The sequence below is a fragment of the Pan troglodytes genome, chromosome 1 (assembly GCF_028858775.2).
Source record: "Pan troglodytes isolate AG18354 chromosome 1, NHGRI_mPanTro3-v2.0_pri, whole genome shotgun sequence".
Classification (NCBI taxonomy): Eukaryota; Metazoa; Chordata; class Mammalia; order Primates; family Hominidae; genus Pan; species Pan troglodytes.
This window is the reverse complement of record NC_072398.2, coordinates 68,157,063-68,175,437: the sequence shown is the minus strand read 5'-3', so window position 1 is coordinate 68,175,437 and position 18,375 is coordinate 68,157,063. Positions and strand designations below refer to the sequence as shown.

The 18,375-nt window shown below is 45.8% G+C and overlaps 3 protein-coding genes across 6 annotated transcripts in view; 1 reads left to right on the top strand and 2 right to left on the bottom strand.

Annotated features, from left to right (window-relative positions):
* Nucleotides 1–18,375, bottom strand: part of STX6 (syntaxin 6) — a 73,396-nt gene that overhangs the window by 10,260 nt on the left and 44,761 nt on the right. For 3 of the 4 annotated variants that reach the window (XM_514037.8, XM_063795104.1, XM_063795096.1), the window contains one exon: nucleotides 13,069–16,688. The exons of the other annotated variant lie outside the window; for it this stretch is intronic. In XM_514037.8, the coding sequence (XP_514037.2) occupies nucleotides 16,612–16,688 (77 nt within the window). In that variant the 3' untranslated portion in view covers nucleotides 13,069–16,611. Of the gene's footprint in view, nucleotides 1–13,068; nucleotides 16,689–18,375 lie in introns of those variants that run through there. 4 annotated transcript variants of the gene reach the window in all.
* Nucleotides 4,386–5,986, top strand: LOC741592 (major histocompatibility complex class I-related gene protein-like). Its single transcript, XM_063795107.1, has 2 exons — nucleotides 4,386–4,807; nucleotides 5,670–5,986. Exons 1-2 carry the CDS (start codon nucleotides 4,483–4,485, stop codon nucleotides 5,897–5,899), a joined length of 555 nt encoding a protein of 184 aa, XP_063651177.1. The 5' UTR covers nucleotides 4,386–4,482; the 3' UTR covers nucleotides 5,900–5,986.
* Nucleotides 8,391–16,373, bottom strand: LOC129135609 (putative uncharacterized protein encoded by LINC00269). Its single transcript, XM_054656461.2, has 3 exons — nucleotides 16,160–16,373; nucleotides 9,621–9,627; nucleotides 8,391–8,721 (listed from the first exon to the last, which is right to left on the bottom strand). Exons 1-3 carry the CDS (start codon nucleotides 16,371–16,373, stop codon nucleotides 8,406–8,408), a joined length of 537 nt encoding a protein of 178 aa, XP_054512436.1. The 3' UTR covers nucleotides 8,391–8,405.

Sequence of the window (18,375 nt, the reverse complement as noted above, 5' to 3'; positions counted from 1 at the left end):
ACTGTATCATTAAGCTGTAAATTTTCTGAACTTTTATGCTCTGTTTCCCTTTTTAAATGGAATGCTTCTAACAGAACCTAAGTCACATTTTGAATGCTTTGCGGCTTAGAAATTTCTTCTGCCAGATACCTGAAATCATCTCTCACAAGTTCAAAGCTCCACAAATCTCTAGGACAAGGGCAAATGCAGCCAATCTCTTTGCTAGAACATAAGAAGAGTCACCTTTGCACCAGTTCCCAACAAGTTCTTCATCTCCATCTGAGACCACCTCAGCCTGGACCTTATTGTCCATATCGCTATCAGGCTTTTGGTCAAAGCCATTCCACAAGTCTCTAGGAAGTTCCAAACTTTCCCACATTTTCCTGTTTTCTTGAGCCCTCTTAACTGTTCCAACCTCTGCCTGTTACCCAGTTCCAAAGTCGCTTCCACATTTTCGGGTTTCTTTTCAGCAATGCCCCACTCTACTGGTACCAATTTACTATATTAGTCCGTTTTTACACTGCTGACAAAGACATACCCGAGACTGGGAAGAAAAAGAGGTTTAGTTGGACTTACAGTTCCACATGGCTGGGGAGGATCATGGCGGAGGGTGAAAGGCACTTCTTACATGGCAGCAGCAAGAGAGAAATGAGGAGGAAGCAAAAGTGGAAATCTGATAAAACCCATCAGATCTCATGAGATTTATTCACTACCACGAGAATAACATGGGAAAGACCAGCCCCCATGATTCAATTACTTCCCCCTGGGACCCTCCCACAACATGTGCAAATTCTAGGAGATACAATTCAAGTTGAGATTTGAATGTGGACACAGCCAAACCATATCAGGCTACTCGGGGGTTTAAGAATTCATATAACTTGCTCTGCCAGAGAAAGCACAATTTATAATTCAGATCTTCCAGCAGTTACATACTTTTCCTACCCCAGGCAGATGCACATGTCTTTTATCAGAGGGGGTGAGAGGAGAAGAACGGAGCTGTGCTTAGGTATGAAAAGAACTAAAAACAAAACTAAGAAACAACCTAACAAACAAAAAAACACCCAGGCCAAGGCTCATGGCATCTGCACTTCTCTAATGCTGAACAATATTCTTTATATAGTTGTAATATCTCAAGAGTAACTGAGACTTCATGGTGTAAAAATATTACTTTTAAGGATGGCTAGTTTTTTGTTTTACACAGTATTTTGGGGGGATTAGGGTTCTAAGTTTATAGTGTCATCAGATTTTATTTCACATTATGATGACAATCAAAGCCATGGATAATGTTTCATTTTGTAGGGGTTGTTGTTTTACTGTACCCTAAAGTCCACGTAGCAGTGGTTCTCAAACTAGAACATGAAACAGAACCCCCGGGAGGGCGTGGTGAAACACACTGCTGGCCTCTCCTTGCATTTCCAGCAAGTTCTCCATGCAGAGATGCGACTGCTGGTCCCACACCACACCTGGAGACCCACCATACAGAGGAAACAAAAATTTACCTGTTTCTGAGGAGTGTAAACCATGGCACTAGGGTTCTGGCCCTCCTCTCTTTATGTAGAGGAGTCAGGCACCATCTGGAAACCACCCAGGGATTTGTAATTCTAATTCTTGATCCCACTTCTTTGGTTTGTATCTTCTAGTTATTTAACATGAAAACACCATAAGGTTATTTATCCTTGAAAAAAACATAATGGTTTATTCCTGCTGACTTTTGTCACATATTACACATTCTGTCTTTGAATTACACTAATTTCTGATTACGAATGAGCCCATGAGAGGATAGTTCCAGCTAGAGAGACAGAACCCATAATCGGTTTCAGCTTGTTTTCTCTGGCCCTTTCCTAGATGGCTTCTAGGTCACCCCTCACCCCCAGCATTCTCTGAAGTCTGTTTGTTGAGAGCTGAGCCCAGCCTGTGTCAGTTAGGAAGTAATCACATGGAGTCTAAAAGCAATTCCAAAAACGTATTAGCAGGACACCTGGCTGTCCTCTCCTCGCCCCACACAGATGAGAGGGCAAAGATACTCTACTTTCCTAAAGATGAAGACATCTTTAACTGCAGGGTCACAGTTGTCTTTCAGTAGGGCAATCTCAGCTAAAATCTGCTTTCTGCAGAGCAGGAAAAAACCCTGAACTTGGTCCCACCCCAGGGCTGACAGAAAGCTTGGCTGGAGCGGAGTGCTGGGTTGCCACGAATGCCAGGGAACAGGGCCTTGGTCAGCAAAGAACAAACCCGGGTGGTCTTAGTCCAAACATACCCCTGAATAACCAAGTGGCCTCCAGGTTTGACAGCTCATAACCTTTTAAAAAGTGGTAAAATACAATTTCGCACAAAGTCTGGCTGCAGTTGGCAAACCAGGTGCACTGCATGAAATGTTCATGGGAAACCCAAGCAGTAGGGCAGGCAGCTGGAACAATCGCTGTCTAAGCACAGTTAACGCCCACACAGCCCCAGGGAAGGGCAGCTCTGCACAAAGGGCCTGTCTGAAGGAAAACAGCACCAACATGTTTGTTTATGGCAGAGAAAAACCAAGCTGCTTCTTTCTTCCTCTTCCCCTCAATCTGTATTAATAAAGAGACTTTAATATAATAAAGAACTCCCAAATTTATCTAGATTGCAGCAACCTGACCAAGGTGCCACTATAACTTTCAGAGCTTCAGTGTTTGCAAAAGGCAAAACACTTCAAGTCGCCAGTGGTGAGGAGGACGCATGACAAGTTAGCATCAGTCTGCCCCCAGGTAAGTACCTTAGGGTCGTCCCAGAGAAGGTGCAGTTCCTAATGGCCAAGTCCAAAATGCATTGCACCAAATGGCTACCATGTATGTTGGGGTGAGCTGTAATTGTTTTCATAGCTAATAAGGGTCTGAGCTAAATGATCCCAAGTCCCTCTGAGTCTGCCCTTAAAGATGATAACTACAGAAGTCAGCTGTTTTGGAGTTTCACCTCCACCCTGGGTTACCAAGCATGGGCTTCCGTCATGAGATTCACAGCAATGCTGTTCAGGGCTGAGGGATCATTCTCCTCTACTCAAAACTCTCTTACTGTTCTGGATTCAACACCAGAGAGCACAGTTTCCCAGTGAGCCCTTAATTAATTGCCAAATAAACAAGTGAGAATGGCATCCTGTTTACATACAGCAGACCAATGGGAGCCCCACAAGAATAAGACCTCACTATTTTAAGTATAAGCATATATTTTTTTAAGGCTGGGAGTTGGGTGCAGGCAGTTGGACATTAAAGGAAGACCATCTTGGATGGTCACTGTGGTTCACGCCTGTAATCCCAGCACTCTGGGGGGCTGAGATGGGTGGATCACTTGAAGCCAGGAGCTCCAGACCAGCCTGGCCAACATGGTGAAACCCCGTCTCTACTAAAAATACAAAAATTAGCCAGGTGTTGGGGGGCAAGCCTGTAGTTCCAGCTACTTGGAAGGTTGAGGCATGAGAATTGCTTGAACCCAGGAGGTGGAGGTTGCAGTGAGTCGAGATCGTACCACTGCACTCCAGTCTGGGTGACAGAGAGAGACTCCATCTCAAAAAAAAAAAAAAAAAAAAAAATCATCTCTATGCGAATGATGTGAGGTTATGCAGTTGTTAGGAAGCTAGATCTAACCATTCCACAATTTATGGACAGTAGTAGCCCCTTATCCTTGCTGTCACTTTCCATGGTTTCAGCTACTGGTTCCACAAATTTAAATGGAAAATTCCAGAAATACACAATTCATAAGTTTTAAATTGCGCACTGTTCTTGGTAGCATGAAGAAATCTCACATGGTCCCACTCAGAACATGAATCATCCTTTGTCCAACATCTCCACACTACTGACGCTACCTGCCCACTTAGGCCTGAATCCTAACAGGGATCTCGCTCTGACCGACCTGGTGTATATGCGCATGTGCTTATGTGTGCGTGCTCACACGTGCACACAGAAGTGGAGTGGGGGGTCCTCATTTATCCACCCACAGACTTCTTTGGTAAAACAAGAGGGCTGGATTATCAGGGTTTTCAAGACCTCAGAGTTCCCGAGGGCTCCCGTAGGGACAGCTCCCCCTGTGTCTTCTCCCTTCCCCCTACAACCAGAGCAGCACTCTATACCAGGGGTGTCCAATCTTTTGGCTTTCCTGGGCCACATTGGAAGAACTGTCATGGGCCACACATAAAATACACTAACAATAGCTGATGAGCTTAAAAAAAAAATCACAAAAAAAAAACCCTCATGTTTTAAGAACGTTTACAAATTTTGCGTTGGCCGCATTCGAAGACGTCCTGGGCCGTGGGTTGGACAAGCTTGCACTGTACTTTGCTTATGAGTTGAGATTACCTATAAAATTCCATCCTGCATTTGCAAACCTGAACGAGAAAGGCTCCAAGTCGTTGGTCTGGAGCTCTAAAGTCCTGTCCAGGCCCTGGTTCCTGGGTTCTGTGGTTCTGTAAGAGGAAATGGCAGCTGGGGCCTGGAGGCCTGGGTACAGCTGAGTAGGGAGCACTCGTGTGGGGCTAAATGAATGCAGTTGAAGGACCTGGATCATCTGGGACCCTACATGTCTTCCTTCTTTGCCTCCTTTCCAGGGACGCACTCTCTGAGATATTTTCGCCTGGGCGTTTCGGATCCCATCCATGGGGTCCCTGAATTTATTTCGGTTGGGTATGTGGACTCGCACCCTATCACCACATATGACAGTGTCACTCCGCAGAAGGAGCCACGGGCCCCATGGATGGCAGAGAACCTCGCGCCTGATCACTGGGAGAGGTACACTCAGCTGCTGAAGGGCTGGCAGCAGATGTTCAAGGTGGAACTGAAGCGCCAGCAGAGGCACTACAATCACTCAGGTGTGCATGCAGCAGAGACAGACGCTTCCCTCACCCCACAGAGGCCCCTGGGCTGACCTCCAATGAGCAATGCTGACTTGCACCTACTGTGGCTTTTGGCAAAACCTGGGAAATCTGGTTGGTGGAGTTCAGAGCATCCCATCTGCCTGTGCATCTTCTGGACTGTCCCTCTCTCCCCCAGGAGCCCTTTATCCTCTGCCGCATCCCCCTTCCCCATATCCCCATCTCCTTTCCCATTCTAAATTTGCCCATTCTGTGTCTCACTTCTTGGTAGCCAGGCCTAGTGACCTGCTTGCTTATGCATAATGACATTAACTTTCCCAGGGATATTTCTAGCTCCTGCATCTCTCTCCCTCCTCCACTGCACTCAAATAGCCACAGTTTATCAATCAATCATTCCCATTACAGGATAACTCCCCAAGAAGGGAATTATCACACTCCTTTGGCATGCAGTAGGTACTTCACAAATACCTGTTGTCAGAGTGGTATAATGGACACTGGCGACTCAGGAAGGGGAAAGGTGGAAGGTGGGTGAGGTGAAAAAAACCACCTACTGAGTACAACATACACGATTCGGGTGACAGATACACCAAAAGCCCAGAGTTCACCACTACACGATTCATCCATGCAATCAAAAACTACTTGTATCCCTAAAGCTATATGAACCACAAAAAATTTAAAAAACAACCCTGCTGTCAGGTGGGCTTCCAAAGAGGGACCTCCTGGGGACTTAGCGATGCCACAGCAGGCCTGTGGGGTGACGTAGACCAAAGGATGCTTCCAGCCATGCCCCTGCTCCCAGCACTTGAGAGCCCACCTCTGTCTCTGTGTGGACCCCTCTGGGCTTGTGTGTGTGTTCCAGGGTCTCACACTTACCAGAGAATGATTGGCTGTGAGCTGCTGGAGGATGGAAGCACTACAGGATTTCTGCAGTATGCATATGATGGGCAGACTTTCCTGATCTTCAATAAAGACACCCTCTCCTGGCTGGCTGTAGATAATGTGGCTCACACCATCAAGAGGGCACGGGAGGCCAATCAGCATGAGTTGCAATATCAAAAGAATTGGCTGGAAGAAGAATGTATTGCCTAGCTAAAGAGATTCCTGGAATATGGGAAAGACACCCGACAAAGAACAGGTAAAGAGAGGAGGCCTTGTTCCTGCATTGCCTGAACAATTGTTTCATAACTCCTCTAATCTAGGTTACATTCACCCTATCCTGAAGCCATCTCTTTAGTTGGCCTGTAGTGATCTCATGGCTAGAGCCCCCTGCGAACTTCTGAGCCCTCTGGTTACTTCTGAGCGGCATCTTGACAAGATTTGGCGGTTCCCCTTGTCTTGACAGAGTGGAGTACCTCCAAGGGCACCTTGTTTTTGGGGATCCATTGAGGCAAATTCTTCCATTCCATCAATAAACTGGGAAATTCTTTGGGAGGTGGAGCAATTCTTACAAATTGTTTAGTTAACAAAGGGCTCACACACCACCAGTAGGAGTGAAAATCTGGATTTAACAGGACAAACAGAGGGTCTCTGCTTTACTAAAGGACTAATGACAAGATTCCTTCCAGCAAAGAGCTCTTCTTATACCTTAAAGATATGATTCAATTGGTCAACTTTCAGTTAATACAGAACTTTTCGTGTATGATCTTATTATTCAAAATGAATTACCCCTGTATCATGCTACGGGAAATACCCAGACACACGTGCCTTTCCTCACAGGAGTAGGAGGGATTTTCTCAGCTGTGGCCAACAGCAGGGGAGGTGTCTGGCCACAGTTATGAATATGGAGCATCTGCTAAAAGTACAGGCTTTGGAGGCAGATGCCTGGAGTCTGAGCTTCGACTCTCTTGTTCACTAGCTGAAAAACTATCTCTTAATGGTTGCAGGTAACAGAAACCTATGTAAACCGGCTCAAGCACAAAGGGGGATGCTATTTTAAAGGTGGGAATCAGGGCAGTGTGGGGACCCGAGAGATCAAAACCAAGATGTGAATGATTTTATCCAAGAGGTAGGGATGTGGCTGCCAGCACAAAGCTCATATCCTCCATCGCTTCACCACTCCATAAGAATGGGTGTCTCTCTCCCAGCTCTGGTTACTAAAAGGAAAAGGAAGTCACAGGAGGACTCTGACGTGCGTTGGATCATGTGGCACCTCTGGGCCTAATCACCGTGACCATCAGGATAAGCCTCTAAGACAAGCCATAGCTAACAGTCCTGGCAAGAACTAAATGGTACAACTCAATATGGTTTAAATGAATTCAACAGACAGCATCTGTAAGGGAATAATCAGAACTGAGGAAACCAGTACGGGATGGTGAAGTGTCCAGAGACGTGTGACAGAGGGAAGCTATTACCTCCACCAGAGCTGAAGGGTAAAAGAGAATATTGTTATCATAGTCCGGCAAGAGCTGCTACCCTGGCAGAGGATGCTCCTTGTGAGAGCTGTGACCGTGGCCCCTGGCGGGACTGCAGTGAGGTGGGTTGGGGAATGAAGCCCCAGCCTCTCTCTCCTCCAGCTCTCTGGTCTTTTTTGAGGATGCTCATCGCAGTGGCCAAGCCCAACCAGAGGCCGGGGGCTCTGGAAGTGCAATCTGATGCGTATAGCCTCCTGGGGCACGGAAGGGCAGAGATGAGATTAGCTGGGGGCTGATGGGGAGAGCCTAACCAGCACACACACTTTTTTAGGCTAGGGCTGGGCAGGAGGATTAAGATTGGTACCTCTCAACACAAGCACATGTTGGAATGGGATAGGGTAACTTTCCAAAATATGTTGTGTGTTTGGCAGAAGGGGTTCCTGTTGTTAGAAAAAGTGAGGCTAACAGATGGTAGGCCAAAAAAGCAATAAACTAGAGTAAAATCAACAGGTATGATAATGCCTACCCCACAGAAATGGATAGGAAAAATGTGCATAAAAGCACTGTGTAAACTGTAGGGCTCTGTTCCCTTTTCATGAGGCCATCAGTCATACTGGATTAGGGGCCCACCTTACTACTGCAGGATGACCTCACCTTCCCAAATTAAATCAACAACCCTATTTCCAAAGAATGCCACATTCTGAGGTACTGGGGGTTACAACTTCAACATGAATTTTTTGGGGGAAACAATTCAACTCCTAACACACCCCTACCCAACCTCTGTAGGTTCCCTCAATCCACCAAAACTCCTTTGGCTCCAGTGGATTATCTAGCAGTTAGGAAACCAAGATCATTAAACAAATTCACTGCAACTACAGTGAGACTGACTACCTTAGCTTACCTCTGTGAGAGGAGTTAAGCCAAATGAATCTGTAGAATTTTGGCGGGTTTGGGGGTATTTGGGGGCAGGGGACAGATGTTCTTCCTTGAAATCACAATACTTAGTTCTCTTCCATTTATAAGACTCACCCCTCCATCCCAACCCCTGCACCACAGGACAAGGAAGTGTTCTTGGCCTTCAACTTTCATCCATGATGGTGAAAGCACTTGCTCCTGATCTATTTGCCCACCAGCTTCTCCTCTGAAGCCTGAGGATTCTGATGCCTGCCCGGCTGGTTCTCAGTAAGAAGGTCAAGTTCAACCAGAGAGGAGATGCTGATGCCTTTCAGTAGTTAAATATGAATTCAGACCCTGGGGTCTGGACATAAGATTTGGGGTCCCATCAGCTGGGCACGGTGGCTCACACCTGTAATCCTAGCACTTTGGGAGGCTGAGGTGGGTGGATCACTTGAGGTCAGGAGTTTGAGAACAGCCTGGCCAACATGGTAAAACCTCGTCTCTACTAAAAATACAAAAATTAGCCGGGCTTGGTGGCATGCACCTGTAGTCCCAGCTACTAGGGAGAAGGCTGAAGCACAAGTATCACTTGAGCCCGGGAGGCAGAGGTTGCAGTGAGCCGAGATCGCACCATTGCACTCCAGCCTGGGCGACAGAGTGAGACTCAACCTCAAAAACAAAAAAACAAACAAAAAAAATTGGGGGTCCCTTGGACCTAAGATTTCTGAAAACACTCAGACTATGGGGACCCCTGCTGAAGGAGAAGCCCCCAACTGTGGCTTCAGGGGAATGCACCAAGGCTCTCACTGAGGCCGCCTTCTCCAACAAGCTCCCCTCCTGCTTCCCCATGGCTGGCATGGCTGAGGAAAAAGGACACTGAGCACAGCCCGTGCATGAGCGGCTTGCCATGCAACAGCATAAAACCCATAATGCCACTCAGCGTGCCTTGGTTGTAAATCTAGTTTGATTACAACACTAATCTCTGGCCATTTGTTCTGTTTCTGATTTGTGAACCAACCGAAGACATGAGCACGGCCTCAGCTAACCCACAAATAGCACATGTGTGCAAACTGGAAAAATGGACCCTTCTTCTGGGAGGACGCCAGCCCAGGCCAGGTCACCCGGCTTGGCCAGCAGAACACAGAGTGGATTTTGGTCCCATTTGTTCCCCAGTGGGGTATCTATCCTTGTGCAGGGCACAAGCTTACATGGTGGCTCTGGTCATTTCATTAGAAAATAGACAGAAATGGGCTGCACACCAGAATGAATGATTTGGAAGGGAGGGGTGATGGTATAAAAGAATAGGCCAATTCATTCAAAATGGTAGAAGCAGAATGCCAAATTCCATCCACTCTTACCAATGCCCTGAGCTGGGAAGCACAGGAAGCTGCTGCTTTTCCTCTCCCCTTTTTCCCCACTCCGTGTTGGCTGCACCAGCAGAGGCTTCTGTATTTGCCCTGGGTGAGAGTTGGGTGTGAAGGTCTGGGCCAGAAGGTTCTGAGTTGCTGAGCTGCTGGGTGGCAGCTGGAAGGCCAGGCTGGCTGAAGCCCTGGCGAGGTGACACTGGGTCTGAGGCAGGTGCAGTGGCAGCAGCCAGACCTCTGAGGACACAAAGGGGCTAGAGAGTGGGAAGAATGGAGTGGGGGGAAGGAGGGACAGCCTATGAGAGGAGGCTGCGGGATGAAGTGGGAAGCCACAAAAAATGGAAAAGGAAGTGAAACCAAGGGAGAAATAAGAGTGCCACCCAAGCCGAGGCCGTCCTAGCCTTTCTTCCTTTCTGAGGCATCAGCACAGATTCTAAGGTTACCTGAACTGACTGAAAGCTCTATTGTTTTCTGAGCAACATGACAGTGGTATAGAGAATTCCTGGAACACACTGGGAAGACACACGCTCTAGAAGGTGACAATTCTGGGGAAATCTGAAGGGCTGGAATAATAAAAAGTCAAACATTTGGCATCCCATCAGCTGCTGAAACAACCCTCTCACGTACTTTAAAATACCCAAGACACACACTCTGCATATTACTCACGAAACAGCTACGAATGCACAGTCTGTGCATTACCAGTTCATGTCACACTGTGCCTCAGGAAGCCGCTGAGTGGCCTGGTCATGCATCTTATCAATCTTCTGGGAGAGGTTCTGCCTGACTGAATTGGCTTCCATAGTATTTGCACTTCACAGCTGAAATCCTTAAGAAAGGAGGTCAGCTTCTGGCTCCGTAACGAGTTGTTCTTGGCCACCCAACGGTTGCCCTTCCAAACTGGAGCCATGGTGCTTGGGTGGAGACAACAGGTGTAAAATGGGTCAAGTGAAACTGTGCTTGCTGCTCCGGCTGACAGCGAGCAGCTCTATGGCTACCCTAACATGCGACGGCCACCACCAAATTCAAACTCAGCTGCCACAGGCTGCCAAATGAGAAGTCGCCATCTTAGACAGTCCCTCAGTGTCCAATACAAGGACGCTCCACAGTCAGGCAGCCAGTCCACAGGTAGGACTACAGTGCCCAGAAGTCATGGCGATTTTGTTTTCAGATTGACAGATAACACTATGTTTTCATCGTGCACATGTTTTGAAGTATACAGAAGTGCCCCCTGCCCCACCGCCTTTTTGCAGGGATACATTCCAAGACCCACAGTGGATGCTTGAAACCACAGATTGTACTGACTAGATAAACTGTTTCTTCCCTTATATACATAGGTACTCTCTTGCTGAAATCTTTGTATAGGCACAGTGCTTTCCAGTGCAACCCATTTCTGAAACCTCAGAAAGTGAAACCGCAGATAAGGTGGGACTCCTGTGCAAGTGGGTGACATGACAGTGGACGAAGAAAATAAACATAAAAGTTGTCCTTTATCTAAGAAGGGAACGCAGTTCAGACAAGGAAGAGGAAGAGCAAAAGGTCAAAACACAATAACAGTTACCCAAGCTGTAGGGCAACAAGGGTTATCTACGGTGAAACCAACTGCAAGCCTGACACTCAAGTTTGACACGAGGATCTTCAAGACCCCCTTGGCCTGTGCACTCCAGCAGCCAGGGAGCAGATTTATGGTGTTAGTGAAGGACAGCCCCCTCTGACAGCAAAAAGATCTTCCTCACTTCCAGTGGGTAGTGGAACGAGCATACTACCAAGGGCCAGTGATTTGTGGAGGATTGATTTTGCACAACTGCATCTAGAGGCCTTGGGAAACCTCCAGCCCTCTAGCCATCTTGCCCAAAATCTGCGGACCCAAAAACGAGAAGCAGCCAGACTTTTCTGATGGGCCTCCAATGGGCACTTCTGGGGTCCTGAAAAGACTTCTTCCCATCAGGTGTATTGTTTCTTTGATGTGAAGTTCCAGAGCAGGGAGTAGTGTTCCTCTGGGGAATTTGGAAAAAGGGAGACACACTATTCTCACATCAGTTTTAAAGCTTTGCTGTTCACGCCTCATAACCGAGGTGACCCCAGAAATTGCCTGCTGAGTCCATGCAATGGAAACTTCTCATCATTTTCCCAGCTGTATTCTCCTCCCTGCTCTTTGACCGACTGCTCTCTGCCTCCAGTAACTCAGCATCCTCTTTGGCCTGCCCCACCTACAACTGATGTGGCATGGAAGGACCCCAGGTTCTCAGAAAAACTGCCACCTCACCCTCCTCAGAGAACCCTTAGGATCTGGCATTTCCACTCTGTGTACGCTGGAGGCCGGGAGGCTCAGGCTCAGAAAGGTGAGAGCTCTGGGCCATGAGAGTGCACATCTAGGAAGTGGGGGTAACTGTACGAATTAAGGCCGGATGGCAGAGCAGGACAGGTCACAGGGGTGCCCACAGCAGCAGAACAGGCCATCTCACCACCCACACCCATCCCCCTCCTTCGGTGGGGGTTACTAAATGGGGCTTTGGGATCTCTCACCTTCTTTGCACACTAGTTCTTTTGAAGCTGGCCTGTGGAATGGTGTTTTATGTTTATCCTTGTTTACTGTAGACCAAAAATTGGTTTGGAGGCAGCTTCCAAGTCTTGTCCCTCTCTCTCACTGGTTAGTGGGAATTTGGATAAGGGAACTGTAGGGCTTAGGTCAGTCTAGGGTCTTTTTTTTTTTTTTGAGACGGAGTCTGGCTCTGTCGCCCAGGCTGGAGTGCAGTGGCGCGATCTTGGCTCACTGCAAGCTCCGCCTCCCAGGTTCACGCCATTCTCCTGCCTCAGCCTCCCGAGTAGCTGGGACTACAGGCACCCGCCACCACGCCCAGCTAATTTTTTGTATTTTTAGTAGAGATGGGGTTCACCGTGTTAGCCAGGATGGTCTCGATCTCCTGACCTCGTGATCTGCCCGCCTCGGCCTCCCAAAGTGCTGGGATTACAGGCGTGAGACACCGCGCCTGGCCAGTCTAGGGTCTTATGTGACCAGCTGCAGAGTAAGTACCTCTAAGTTATCCATGGTCCCTGCCAGGTCTATAGACTCTACAGAGAGCACCGCTCTCATGGGTTCATGTGTACCTGTCTGGTGGCCTCGTTCTGTGTGTTTAGCCTCTGCCCAAGGCATGGATGAGTTACATGCAGTTAGTGGTGAGATCCTCATGCTGAAGCCAGCCTCTGTGCCCCAAGAAGTCATGGGCTATGATCCAAGAATCTGGGAAGTAGAGTTCTTACCCTCAGGCTTGGGTGGCTCTTTGTTGCATTTTGTGTTATTCTGCAATATGATCATTCTAGTAATTCAGTCCTTTTCAAGTTGAATTCTTTTCAGGTTGTTTTATTTTCCTTTTCCGGAGACTTTTGTACATACTGTTGTCCTGAGTAACAGTATCTCTAAGCTGAGTTACTCTAATCGGAGCTACTGAAAGGTACCTGCTTTCAGCAAATTCTGGTTTGGTTTTATTTTTTAATCAAAAAAAAAAAAAAGGAGAGAAAGAAAAGAAAGACCACCCCCTATTAGAAGCAAAGGCCCTGGGAGGAGTAAGGCCTGTCACTGGGGCAGGGGCACTGTCCTCAGGGGCGGACTTTGCTCAGGGATGGCGCACAGTGACTGCGGGGGCTTAAGTCCGGTAACCCTTTGGTTTTATTTCTTTTTATTCTTGATGGGCAAAAAGCCTCCTTTAAAAAACATTATTCTTAAGAAACCTGGGAGAGAAAAAAATGCCAGTGAGAGGAAGACAAAGAAAAATTAGAGGCAGTACATTCCATATTTCAGAACTTTAGCTTTCCAGACAGTCCAATTTTGTTTTGTTTACAAATTCATCTTGCAGTACAAGGTGAAGCCAAATGGTACAAAGTCCACAGAATTGAAAAGCCATTCATATTTATCATTCAATTTTTTGATCTTCAAATGTTATGAATTCTCCAAAAAGGTAACAGGGAACAGATATCCCTTTGGTCTCACTTTATAGACAGGGAAATTACCAAAAGAAAAATCTTGGCTCTACCATCTCTACTTACAGAAGGTAAAACACTTAACAGAGACAGATTTCTGTTGGAGTTAGACTAGATTTCTTTTCACAGCCCTTAATCTCACGAGGTGAGAAGGAGTGGAAGTTGCCAAGTTGTTGGCTACCAGACCCATCAGTCTGTTTAACTCTGGCTAAAAGCAGAGAATAATGGGCAAGTTACCAAGTTTCCCCCTTCAGCTCTGGCGTGCATTCTGAAATTGTGGAAGATCCTCATGTAACACACACGCTGCAACCTGCATTTGCCACACAGTCCAGGGCATATAGAGCATTGTGATTCTTCACAGTCCACAGAGACAAGACCAAAAATTAGGACTAAAAACTAAAGGTAGTTGAGTTTTTCAGATGGATTTTCACTCTGGCAAACTCAGTAGTTCACTCCCTCCCACCCCTCAAATCATTTAAGTAAAATGTTCTTCCAATAAACATAAATTGAGCTCTTCCTCTGTTATCCATCACATTCTGCCAGTTCTTTAAAACTGGAATATGGTACTAGGTACAGAAGGCTAAAGGGGTAAGAAAGCCCCAAATACTATAAAGATGCACTTAAAAGCAGTGTGGGGTTATCACCACTGTCTACTTACTCTCCCATTCTAGGACACAGGGTGAAGAGACCACCTGGGTTCCCTCTAAAGCCCTGAACATGAGGACCACTGAGAAGGAAATATTTGTCCTTAAAAATAAATGTAGGTTCCCTGGATTGTTCTCTTTGGCTGCCACATTTGGAGCCTGAGTGGAGGCCCTTCAAATTAACACTGGTTCTGTAGGGACTGCCCAGTCAGGGTGCAATGGGATCAGACACAGGATCAAGTCAGCCAGGGGCAGAAGGGCATGGTGGCCCTACGGGTAGAATGCACTGTGTTTTTAGTTAACTTTCTAAATTGTTCTCTATTTAGCTTCAGCCTGAGTCAGGTCTACAATGGCCACTATTTAGAAAATAATTTAAATCAGTGAGGTAAGCATGCCGATTTGAAATATATCCAAACATCATTAAGCCTCTGGGTCATAAAACTTGGTCCCTGAACTAACAGGAGTATCTTACTCATTAATGACTAGGTTTGTTCCAAACGGCCCCTGCTGACACACATGATCCTTTTGTGTGGCACAATAAATCTGGTAATAGCAGAACAATAGCATGGCTTTTAAATAGGGTAATTTTATAATTCCTTAAGATGCTGGTTTGCTTCTTATAATGTGTTGTGTGGATTACAGTACTTAGACAAGGTTCACATTTACTTTAAAAGACTTCTATATTTTAATGCAAATCTAAGGATCATCCCCTTTCTTAGTTTATAGAAGATTCAAACTTTGTAAAACATAAATAACCTAGTACTCTAAACATCTGAAGCCCTTTGTAATACTCACTGTTTTTTCCTAATTTGAAAATAACTTATTTATATATCAAACATTAGAGCGGAGTGTAAACATGGATGTCAATCACCCTTTTAGTTTCGTAAATTTGCTTTTAGCTTTCATCAACAGGCATATTTTCTTAACCTACCATGATCTCAAATGAGATAAAATATCCTTCTTCAAAAATTGTTAAGAATATTTATTAAAAAGTGCAATTCAAAAGTTAGCTGGGCAAGCACATCATTGCAAATCACAAAAAAGGGTGAAAAAACCAAAACCCCCAAATAAAACCACATGAAATACAAACAAAACAAAACAAAAAGGTTTAAAAAAAAAGTGTGCTGAGGAATGCACCCAAAAAGACAAGGAAATGAGAAGTCAAAGCTAGAACTCTATCCAGATGTTGCTGTTCTTTCCAAGTGCAAAAGAAGGTGGTGAGGAGAGACCAGCAGCCTCCACCACCGAGTTCTGGCTCTGGGTCCAAATACTACTTTAATATCAGATTATTCATCAGGGAAGTTATAAAAATATCCTATATACATGTGCACATTTGAGGCATTTTAAAAAGTCATCAGAAGGTTAAAGTTTAGTGTCTCAGCAGTTTCAGCTACTTAAACTCAATTAAAGCATCTATCATTTAAATTTGGATTGGCTCAGTTATTTGACTGCAGATGATAAAATCAAGTCGTCATCTTAGGGAAAAAAAAGAACCAAGTTTACTTACACATCCTTACCATTACCCACAGAGTAAGAGAAGTCTGGCCCAGAGCTAACCTTTTATGTCATTACGTTTCTGAATAAATGTAATAAATGTACTAACCACTCCCAACCCCAACCCCCAGTGTAGAGTGCCCTAGGAGTAAAAGAACTGTAATGAGGACAATCTGGTATCCAAATTCATTCAAGTGTGTTACTGAGCTGTTTAGCAACAACATATGTAGCAATCACCCTCAAAACGCAAGCTGCACCTCTGGGGAGGAAGCCCTGGTACAGCAACATCAAGTCGGCAAGGATCAGGAGCTGACCTGTGGCGACATCATTAACCCTTCCCTAAGCTATGCCAATGCAGAACCCTCTTGCTCTTTTTAATTGCTCCTGTCAGTTAAAGCCACAAGTTGTTAGCATCCCCAAACCCCAGGGTGTTTCATTATTTTCCATTAGTTATTCTTACCACAAAAAAAAAACGACCTGGAAAAGCAATTTTATCTTAGCATTTATCCCTGAAAAATGAAACACTGCATTTTCTGTCACAAACTGTTTCTGAGCCTTCTGTCCTCAATAATCATCAGCTCTCAAGGGATAAGAAATGCTACAGCAATGGGAAACGAAACATACCCAAAAGCTCGTATTCCTGACAGGTTTCTTTAGATGGGACAGCGGTGCACTGTCTGAGCACGGGGAAGGGTCTGAGCAGAAGAAAAGAGCTGCCAAAGATGCATGGAATGAGCAACAGCAAAACACCAGTGGAGTCTGTAAGTCCCTCCTCAGCAAACGAGGTCCCGGAAGGCAAGGCAGCAGCTAGTTCTCCTCCGAACTGGACAGGCGGCATGGGGCTTCTGTTGTCCAGCTGCAGCCAGGAGTGCAGACATCTATTTCCTCTTCCCACTGGCCCTTCCAGCGCTGGGATGGAGGAGCCATGTCAATTGTGGGGTCACACGGAGAAAAGTCAGTGCAGCAGTATGTTTCCAGGATAGGAATGTGAGTAGACGGCAATGTCACACGTGCTCAGCTTCTCCTCCTCCCCTCGGTTCATATGCAGGAGGAACTCGCACCCAGAGGCCCCGCCGTCACAGCACTAAGAAGAGGATGAGCACAACCAACAGGACTGCAAAGAGGATGGCTATGGCACACCATTGGCGCCGATCTGGAAGGCAGGACATGGGGATTAGCTCTCACAGGGACTCCACATTCCCCAAGATACAGTTATATGGAATTTATGGCACCCTTTGAAGCAGAAAAGGGGCAGAACGTGCAAATGACGGGGCCATGATCTTACACCTGCCTAGGTGCCTGATGCTCTAATGCTGCTCTGTTCTTGGCCTGCACTTCGCATGCAGTCACAACTTTGCCAGTCCCCTGAAAATGTCTCGTAATAATTACATGCTTTGTGTCTCAAGTCTTTAATTAAAATCTGTGGATCTTAGCTTTCTGCTGGTAGTTAGCATATCCTCAAAAAAGGTGTTGGCAATGGTGTTACAGATCAAAGCCTGCCTGCTTTAATCTCCCATAAAAGTCAAGTCATTTAATTAAACAATAATCACATTCTTTTCTCAATGAGCACAACGGGAGGAGGGAAAGGAGATGAAAGCTACTGCTGGTCACTTCAGGAAATATACAGCTGAAAAAGCAAGCTCCAGTGAGACAGCATGATTAATTTCACACCACACCTAGTCAAGTAAGATTACTTAACTAGTAACTGTGTTAAAGTACCTTGTACAGCTCCTCTGTAAATGAAAGTGGAATGTTTTTTTCTGAAACTTTCTGCCCTACCAACAATTTGGAACAGCAGGCACAGGAAACAACTTGACTAGAGTCCATCCAAATGGCTGAGAGCAGGGAGGCCCTGTGAGACAGAAGGGCCCAGACAGGCCCTGGGGGAGCCCTGCTGCAGCTCACAATCCTGTGGTCCCAACTCTACAACAGCTGCCCCGCAGGGCTGTTGTGAGAATTAAACAACACAACCCTGTCATACACACACTGTGCAATACCCAAACCTAGGGCACAGAGGATGCTGTCAACATCAGGATGCTTCCTTAATTTGGAGACATGTAGAAAAAATGAGCAGTCTTTCCACTGATGAGTTTTGGCATCTTCCACAAAGGGCCCGACTGATAACAGAATTCACTAGCGTATGAAAATGCAGTACAACCACTAGGAATAAGAGTTCCATTTAAATAGAAATATAAAGACATATTGATTCACTAAAGTTTCTTTGAAAGCCCACTGATTTTAGCACACTATAGTTATTGAGAATCACGTTGCAAAAAGATCTCAATCTATGAAAATAAACTGCTAAACTCTCCACAAGGCAAAACATGTACTTAAAATTATTTTAAATATTATGGATATCAAAGTCTTAGAACTGGACAAGAGAACTGCCACCAAATTATAAGTAAAGCAAGTACCTTCTAAGTGGTGATCACCTTGGTCTACCTCAGACATACTAGAAACTCATTTAGTTAACTCTGAGCAGGACAAAGACCCCAGGTCCATCACTCGTTGTTCTCAGGTAGGACTGTTCCAAAGGTCTAGGGAAGGCAGAGATGGCCTACTGCAGGTCACACTTTGACCTGTTTAACTATTACTTCAATGGTCAAGAAAACTTTTATAACTGGCATTCTCTCATCTGATTAAAAATGTTAAATTTTTAATTTCCAGCCAAGTATGTAAGAAGCTTAGAAGTCATCACTCTGTCGTAACAAGTAAAAAGCTGAACAAACTGAAAAAGCAAAACTCTTCTTAGATCCATCAGAGAAGTGAGGTCACATGGTAAACTGCTGCCCCTAAAACTGCAGAAACCTACAGATGCATACAGAGAATCACAGCTTATC

Coding starts and splice junctions, on each gene's coding strand:
- LOC129135609 (XM_054656461.2), bottom strand. CDS start 16,373: ATGCCGCCTGTCCAGTTCGGAGGAGAACTAGCTGCTGCCTTGCCTTCC.
- LOC741592 (XM_063795107.1), top strand. CDS start 4,483: ATGCAGTTGAAGGACCTGGATCATCTGGGACCCTACATGTCTTCCTTC. Junction 4,808..5,669: donor GAGGCACTACAATCACTCAG/GTGTGCATGCAG, acceptor TGTGTGTTCCAG/GGTCTCACACTTACCAGAGA.